The sequence below is a fragment of the Neltuma alba genome, unplaced genomic scaffold (genome assembly GCF_004799145.2).
Source record: "Neltuma alba isolate B1F8T4 unplaced genomic scaffold, ASM479914v2 tig00013347_pilon, whole genome shotgun sequence".
Classification (NCBI taxonomy): Eukaryota; Viridiplantae; Streptophyta; class Magnoliopsida; order Fabales; family Fabaceae; genus Neltuma; species Neltuma alba.
This window is the reverse complement of record NW_021637615.1, coordinates 192,650-201,642: the sequence shown is the minus strand read 5'-3', so window position 1 is coordinate 201,642 and position 8,993 is coordinate 192,650. Positions and strand designations below refer to the sequence as shown.

The 8,993-nt window shown below is 36.2% G+C and overlaps 1 protein-coding gene across 3 annotated transcripts; it reads right to left on the bottom strand.

Annotated features, from left to right (window-relative positions):
* Positions 1-1,087: 1,087 nt before the first annotated feature.
* On the bottom strand, positions 1,088-8,774 carry LOC114736607 (apoptosis inhibitor 5-like protein API5). Of its 3 annotated transcripts, none has more exons than XM_028924471.1 (17): positions 8,627-8,774; positions 8,388-8,491; positions 8,122-8,283; positions 7,683-7,782; positions 7,533-7,598; positions 6,898-6,995; positions 6,736-6,810; positions 6,477-6,626; positions 6,173-6,238; positions 6,033-6,098; positions 4,654-4,764; positions 4,100-4,189; positions 3,896-4,002; positions 2,478-2,592; positions 2,311-2,376; positions 2,076-2,179; positions 1,088-1,733 (listed from the first exon to the last, which is right to left on the bottom strand). In XM_028924471.1, the coding sequence occupies exons 2-17, from the start codon at positions 8,472-8,474 to the stop codon at positions 1,541-1,543; spliced, it is 1,656 nt and encodes a 551-aa protein (XP_028780304.1). In that variant the 5' UTR covers positions 8,475-8,491; positions 8,627-8,774; the 3' UTR covers positions 1,088-1,540. The 3 variants fall into 3 exon arrangements, with proteins under 3 accessions (XP_028780304.1, XP_028780303.1, XP_028780301.1); XM_028924470.1 differs by having other exon boundaries at positions 8,661-8,774; XM_028924468.1 differs by having other exon boundaries at positions 8,388-8,774.
* Positions 8,775-8,993: the final 219 nt, after the last annotated feature.

The following is an 8,993-nucleotide window of genomic DNA, read 5'->3' as shown; positions in this document are numbered from 1 at the left end:
TTGATATAAGAGTAAGTTGACTAATTTAAATAGATTAAACAAATTAATTAAGTTATTTATTTGTAATAAATATGTATTATTTTTCTTAAAATATCTTTATTAATCATGGATATTAGTTGGAATTACTATTTAATAAAACTTTTAATTTATGTAACTACTACAAGGATTATTTAAAAATAAATAAATGTGAGAAGAAAAAAATAAATTAAAATCTTATATTTAAAATTAAATTGAATATCAAAATAACTCTCATGTTAAACATCAAAATTAGTATCATCAAGTGCAATCTGCACAGGATTCCAAGGAAAAAACGGATTGAAAAATGTCCAGCTGTGCAAGTACAGCAGAAAAGGTCTAAGTTTGATATCTAATCAGTACTTTTTTGTTCAATTCTTCTCGAATCTTATATCAAAGAATCATATAATTTTTATTCTTTTCTGTCAATTAATGATAATGATAATGATTTGGGCCTTTCCCCTATTCAATTTTTTATATGAAATTTCACCTCTTCAATTCTTCAAATCAAATTTCAATAAACATATATTCAACATTTTACCACCTCCAATTTTAACCCAATAATCTATATTGAAAAGAAGGGAAAGCGAGAGTCCAAAAATTTATTAACCATCCACACAGCAGGGCTAGAACCTTCTAAAATGTAAGTTACCAAAAGAATAATACTGATTTGACTGTTTGTTGAATGATCTTTAAATTTACTTTAATCACGCACGCACGCACGTTATATGTATGGTATAAAATGATTACAAGGTCCAACCGTGTTTTAAATTCTCTTCTCCCCAAAGCATGTATAAAAATTCACCGCACTTTCACATGAGAAAGTTTGAAAAAAAAAAATGCAAGAGACCCATTTAATATTTATATTCTGTTAAATTTTATGAAAAATATATAAAGTACAACAAAAATCATATGACTCAGAAGCTTATAAATAACTTGAGACTAAATTTTATCTTGATTAATATTTACCACACTAATAAATAAGTAACTACTTAAATATAAATTTAGATCACTATTGGGGCCTAAAACTGGCACATCTAGCAAATGTAAAGGAGGAACATGAGAAGACGAGTTCAAATTCTCCTAAATGCTCTAAATGTGACTCAATGCGCAATACTCCAAATAACTGAGGTCTAAAGAAGGATAGGTGTACGCAACCTTCCAAGAAGACTTTAAATTATCCTAATGTTTAAAGGAAAAAAGGTTTAACTCACCAGGACATACATACATACATAACAAGACCGGTCCACAATTGCTTCTTATTGGTGTAGTCTACAATCAACCACCATCTATCACGGGAGACAAAATCTACCCCAAGAGTCTGCAATAATCAGCATTCCACGTAGAAGCTCTGGATAAAATACAACATACAACTTGGTCCACAATGAAAATAAATAAACCTCCAGGTTCTCTATAATCAAAACTTCCTCTGACAATTTAATACATTAACCGCTCCTAACCATATTAGGCTAGTTTCTTGGAAGCAAGCTGATGTTTCTAAACTATCACATTCGCAATAAAGCTACTAATATCCCCTTCCCCTTCCCCTTCCCCTTCCACCCCAACCCCGGCCTCTGCCCCTTGCACTGCCTCTACCGCCACTGGATAATCCTTCAAGTGCTCTATTAACAAGTTGATTTTGAAAACCACCAGCACCTCGACCCTTCTTCAATGCAATATTATTGGCTCCATTAGCAGCAGTGGCTGGCCGCTTTGCTCTGCAGGATAAGTAAATATTTATGTTCTAATTACAGTAAAATCATTCATCAGTCTTGAATAGTTTGAATTTGAGCTAAAATGATTTTTTGTTTTTTTTTAACCTTTTCTCGCACTCTTCACTCCTTTTAACTATGACAAAACTTCAAAACAAAATATGATGGGTCAAACGCTTTGTAAACATTTGAAGCCCAAGGGACATGTAATGAGGCTTGGAAGAAAACTTCACAAGCCTTCCTCAACAGCTCCACGTTTGAAGGCAAATGGTCGATGAAAAGATTCAATATCATAACTAATCTGAGATTTATGTAGTTGTAAACTTCGAAAGAAGAAAGGTATCATACCCGAGTGCTGTTGTGGCAGATGATGCGGTCGTTTTTGCTGTCTCCTTCCAAGAAAGGTTAATGCTCTTGTCTCCAATAAACGATGGCGTTTTGGCATGTAATGGCTGCACAAGAAGTCATAAAAGGGACCAAAAAGAAATGAAGGGGGAAGGAATAGAAGAATTAGTGACAAAGAATTAAGTGCACAAAATATGTCAACGTCAAGAAAAGGTCGCATTTTTGCATGGATTTTTACCTTAGTCATCGCCAAGATGTTATTGCATGTCCGTAAACCAGTTGTTGTGTTCTGTTTTTGAGTTTTCTGCAATATCAAATTAAAGAAAAAAAAGAACTAAGCAAGAAACATCCTGTAAGATAAAGGAGGCAGGAGAGAAGACTCTAAGCCCTGAGGACAAAACTCACGATTTTTTCCTTTGCTTCATCTGTTTTCGCTGCTGCCATAGATTTGTTGTGCTCAGCCATTCCCTGAGTTAATTTCTTGATGGTAGCCCGGGTTAACTCCTCAATATTATTCAATCTGGGAAAGCAAGAAACCGGAAATCTCATCAGGAAATTGAAAACATTTACCCGATGAAAATTACTGGAAGCATTTAGAGAGACGCGACAAAAGGTCAATTGCACTGCATTACTCAAACAGGTGTATGGCATATATACAGGGAAGTTATACCAGGACATGAAATAATTAAAATAAATAAAATTAACCCCCAAAAGTTACATTTAATAACAACTAATTCCTAAAGACAGAACCCTAAAGGTAGGAACTACAATAACTACACATTAAATACAATAATTGCGACTATGCATACAGTACTTCTCCACTCTCCCTCAAATTGGTAAGTGAAGTTCATATATTCCAAGCTTACTAATTAATTTCTGAAAAATGGATTAGACAGCCTTTTGTAAACACGTATGCTACTTGGTTGTGAGGGAACACAATAAGTACCAGTCAGGCCATTAACTATCTTCTCTTTATCAACTATCATATCATTTGCTTTAGGGCAGCAGTCCCCAAGTATTCCATAGCATAGGTTTAACCATACTCTTTGGCAACTAAGCTTATATCTCTCAAAGTACCAAATGAATTGTACTTGGCTGTAAACATTTACTCCCAATTAGTTTCTTCCCTTTCGGCAGCTTCACCAAGTCCCTAGTCCTGTTCTCTCAAGCGCTTCAATCTCAATCTTCACAACAGCAATCCAATTCTCATTTTCCTAACGCCTCTAATAACTAAAGAACTATTGTACCATATGATCATGGCTCAGTTAATTGCTCCAAAACTCTATAGCCTAGCAAAACAGATACTCAAATTTCAAATATGCAAAGACTTACAATGTTACAATACTGATGCTATAAAAGAAATGTATCAAATACAATAAACTTAGGTTGATGTGAATGATAGAGCCTTTTGTCATTTAAGCAAAATGGTTGGAGGTTTGATTCTCAACTTTTTTGCACATATCCATACTCCTAGTGTCTCATCAGAAGAAGGAGGAGGAGAAGAATGTATAATACACAGGTCAATTAAATCAGCTCCCTATTAAGCACGGACAAGCCTAGTTTCAAGCATCCCACATTTTTCACATCAACACCACAGAGACAATGTGCCAACACAACTCTGATACAGATATAAACAAGTCAAACTAAACAAATTTGTTATTCAAGAAACACAGCTCAAGCAAAGATGACCAGAAAACAAGGGAAAATGATGAAGAAAAAAGCAGGACCAAAAAGAAACAACTTATTTTAACAAGTTATTTTAAAGATACACAACTGAAAAATAGCAAGTCATTTATGTACAACTTCTCAAACAAAGGCAATACCTCTCAGTAAAATCCTTATAATTTTCTGAAAAGTCCTCCCCAAGCCTATCAGAAGGTTGACCAGTAACAATCTTGTAACCACATAAACTATTAGTGGCATTAGGAACCTGCATACATAGAGTTCAGTTAAAGCACTACATAGAATAGACTTGCTCAACAAAAGTCTGTTCTCTCTTCAATGTCCAGTCAGGGCAGTATAATCACCTTATGAGCTAGATGATGAAACGTGTACAGCAAACACTCAACATATGTGAAGTTTGTTTCTTCTCCACTCTTCTTCCAAGGCATGTATTTCTGAGTGGAGCAAAGTAAACAATTTCATCAGGACCAATGTATGAAGAAAACAGATTATTATTTATTAAAATGATGTGAACACAGGAATTAAAATGTTCAAGTAGGCACAGCTCAAGAACAGTACAACATGATTGAGAAACTCGAGAACTATATGGAAGAAATAGATTACTTCTATCTTAACTTTCTTCTGAAAAGAAAGCAGAGTTTGAAAAATAACATATATAAGGTTTCGAAAAAGAACTAGTGACAACTGAGTGAAAAAATGCAATCATTCATGAGAGAGAAATAAAGGTTGAATAAACCCAATATAACAGGCCAACCCAAATCCCAAACACAGTATGTTGATGACATAAAATATAATGGCATAAATGTAATGCACTATATTTATGATTAACCCAAAATTTGCACTGCCATCCAGAAAACATTGATATACCATCGTTTGCCACTTCAGAGAAGATATATACCTTCAGCAACTGAACTATAGAAGGAAGAATTTGGCGTGAATCCTGAGGTGTTGTGTATGGGGAAAATTCAGCCAAGGATTTCAGCAGATCTACTTTTCTCTCTTCAGGAAGCTGAGAGAGAAGAAAGATCATTTTTGTAAGAACAAAGTTATCAAGCAAGGGGACAAAAAGAGCAACTTCAATATTGTAAGAGGATCTTCGTTAATGTAGCACAAACATTCTTGAAATCTGATTGTTCATACTAAATAACATCTGAAATAAAAATAACCTAAATCATTCGACTACAAAGATGATGCAAATCTAAGATCAACTGCCTATTTAAACTATTCTTAACAATACAGTACCCAAAAATAAAGGAAACAACTCCTATCTCTTAGAGTAGCAGCAAGAGATGAGAAGCCTTCAATAGAGAGAACCCAGCCCCTGACGTGAAATGTTTTTAAGGTAAGAAAGAAATGCAAAAATAATAGCAGTTTCCAGCTGCTCAGCTATGCTTCCGATAGCTTGGAATCTTGAAATTTTTCACAAAGCAGGAATCAGCCTCCTGCATTTGATGAAATCAACATGTGCATTTTCTTTGCAAGTGAATCTCTCCTTACAGAGATTTAACCATGCCACACAAAACAATAGATACATATGACGTATTGTGCAATTTACAGTGAAATGATGTAATGGTTGACATGCTTATCAACATATTTCGAGATAGATCATGCAGCACATACAATTTTGACAATGTCACTTTGATCAATGATTTACAGTAGAAAAGCAAGAAGCATGTAAAAAGCACACTCAAGAACCTAGCATGCGGATAGATATGCATGTGAGGGGAAAAAGGCAAGGCACACATTTCCAGGACAGAAAAGGAATAGGACACATGAGGGTACTGAGTATGAGGGGGCAGAAGGAAGGCCAGAGAGGGAAATGGGTAGGAATAATTAACTTGGTCACATGTAGGTTGTGAGGCAGACGCATGGAGAGAGAGAGAGAGAGAAGCAGGGAGGAGTGTAGGTGTTATTGTTGAGAGGGAAGCGGAAGGCTAGAGAAGAATTTTGAGAATTTGGAGGAGCATCTGGCCTCTCAAGAGCCAGTAGTCTTTAGGGTCTTCTTTTTATGTGGCTTAATTCTCTGTACTTGCTTGGTTACCCATTCCAGTCTCTTCCATAGTCAGAGAAAAAGTTGTAGCTCAATACATATAAATAAAATCAGGGTTTTGAAGGGAACAGGCCAACTCATTTAATTAAGAAAGGTTGGAAAATAGCTTGAAGAAATATACTACCTCCAGTTCTTAAAATACGATCCACTTAGTAAATCTTATATTAAAGACTGGAGGTAGTATGAACTACTGATTATTGTTCCAGGCAAAAAGATCTATGGTTTACCTGGTCGAAAACAGGTATGATGTACTTGTTTATGTAGTTGAGAAATTTGCCACTAGGTGCGCCCCTCTGTGCCAAGGGTCGAGCTGGTCTCAGAAACATTAAAATCAAGAAATATAGAAAGAACATTAAATTTCCCTTACCACAACAATGGGAAGTGCTATGTGAAGGCATGATATCAATCTGTCTATGTGATCTGCATCTGAAACCTACATTTTACCGTTAAAAGAAAATAGCTAATAAAGAATCCATAACAAACCAGGGCAATACAATAACTATGTACGCAGCTTGAATTCGCATCTGAGTATCACTGGATGCCATTACAAGATATAAATCAACTTCTCAACATGATCATTTTGACATCCCCCACCCACTCAAATCGATTATAATGATCATAAATCACAAAATGAATAGCTCCCCAGAAAACCATTAAAAGGAAGCACTTACACTGAACTGTGCATCTAAATCAGCTTGCCCTTCAATGATTCCAATCAGTTCCTTCATGCGCTCAGGTGGAGCTTGTTCGCCAAACAGGCTCAAGCTCTTTAGAAAATCCATAAACATTCGAAATTCTGCGCCAGTTACATCTTCTAAACTCTACAACAGCATTCAACCACATATTTAAACCCTCTAGTATATTACCAAAATAAACATATTAAATAGACAAATGCACTGATAAAATAACGGGTCACAAAATTACAGATACCTTTTTTATCAGATCAGTTATGTGTCTTTCCATTTCCTCTTGGGGCTTTAACAGTTCTGCTTTAACAGGGAAAACCTAAAATGAAAATAATTATCATTCACTTCCAGTTAAAAAGGATAATAGAATTAAAGGACTATCAGAGTCGGCCATTTCTCTCATTACCTTGTCCCTAACAAAATTTATAACCTTTTCACGAATAACATCATCTGTACTAGGTTCTTCCACACTCCCAATGTGCTTAAACAAAGCCGTCAACGAAGCTGCATTAAAACAATTATCAGACACAACTTAAATGAAGTGGCAATTTCAAATTTATGGAATCTCTAAGGCATAGCAGGAGTTTAAAAACATTCAGATGGATATTTTACAAAGAGAAAGAATGAATTTTGCATCATTTAGTGTGAACAATCAAGAGGTTTTTTTTGCATTTTTAAATCCTGAAATTTTGCTATCTTAATGGTGGCTTTATTTCTGGGGCCGAATGACAGATTTGTTGCCGTCTGCTTCCTATATGGTTTTGTCTTCAACCATGAATAAAATAAGAAACTCCAGTGTTGTTATTCTGAAATTCTTCACGCCTCATTAGTTCTTTATACATGATGTGCACTACTCAGAATATGAAAAAATTAAGTATATAGAACATGTTCCCTGCTTCATAAAACAATTGTGTTCCTGTCCACCTAATGTTCATTAATAAACATTCTACTTTTTTTATTTTATATAATGTTGTCTACCATATAATTCTCCCGATCTCTCTTAAAACATATTTCAGATTGACAAAAGAAATCTCAAAATACCTTTTACATCCTGCCTCAGAAGAGACATAAGAGCCTTGTGTACAGCATCACGCTCTACAAATTCCTCTGAAACATGAAAACAAGATCAGAATAGTTATAGCAGTTGCTCAAGTTCTTATAATAGCAGAGATTTCAGAAACAATAACTAACCAGACCCAAGAATTTGTACAAGAATATCAACAATCTTCCCTACAAGTTCTGGTGTATCCTTGCAGAAAAGGGGCAGACCTCTAATTGCTTGAACCCGAACCTTCACAGCAGGAGAAGAACGTGAGAGAAAACAAACTTCGAAAATCATCCTCAGGAAAAAAGTAGTAAGACAATGCAGAAATACTCCTTTTTCATTATGCTATGATTAAGATTATACATATGGCATTTCATTTCTAAAAAACTTTGTAGAAGAGAGAATGACAATGCACTAAACTAAAATAAAGGCATGCAACATGAGATGGACGTATAACATCTTAGTTAGCTGCTCGTGCCAATTAAGAATTGATTTGTTTCCTTTTTCAAACGGTTTCTCGTCTAAAACTAGCAAGCTGCACAGTTATAGCATTGGCATATGTGTTTGTGAAAGTGAAAAACTCACCCCAAGCTCTTCTTCCTCAACCAAATCAAGATGTGCATAAAGGGCATGGTCTGAAAGATCAGGGAAGAACTTGAAGAATCGGGGAATGAGCTGGGCAGCCAGTTGCTTCGCCTTGACACTTGTCTTGGCCGCATCTATAATTCCCTGGTAGTCACTCACATTCTGCAAAATCCCGCGTGACAATTAAATCCAATTGAAAACGCTGGGATTGCGCACTAAAACCCTTTAAGAAAAGCATTCAAGTGAGAGGGGAAAAAATATCGAACCTGAGACTTATCTTTGGCATTGTTGAGCTGCTCCCCGTATTGATAGAGCTTCTCAATATAAGCAGCCTCCTCGGAAGGGTCAGTCATTGTGGCGTCCGCTGAAGCTGATTGAAATTGACCCACAAAACAAAATTAGCATATAGAGAGGGAAAGAAAGGTTTTTTTGCAGAGAGCTTCTACACTGTAAAACAATAGGGTGCGGAAGTCTCCAACGGGTCAGTTTCACTTATTCTGAGTACCTCTCGGGGAAGAGGAAGAATACGAGTTCAGTACCTGAAGGGTTTTGACGCTAGTGTGGGGAACAAGGAAGGAAGACGAGGGTATTTAGGGTATTGACTGCCTGAACTAAGGCCTATAGACTCTCGGATTGATGGGGTCGAACTTCGACAGGGTACACCTTTATTTTCCTCCGATCCGAGGATAGAAACGTCTGAGCTCTGAAGCTGGACTTAAACGACGCGAAAAAATTAAAAAACGACAGCTCGGCCGCGAGCGTGTGGGGGAACGCCACAGTTGGTCCAAAATTAACCGAGCTACGTATCCGATCCATGCGCAAGTGCCCTTTTCTTGGGCTGAAATGCATTGAAGGACATGCTTGTTGAAGCA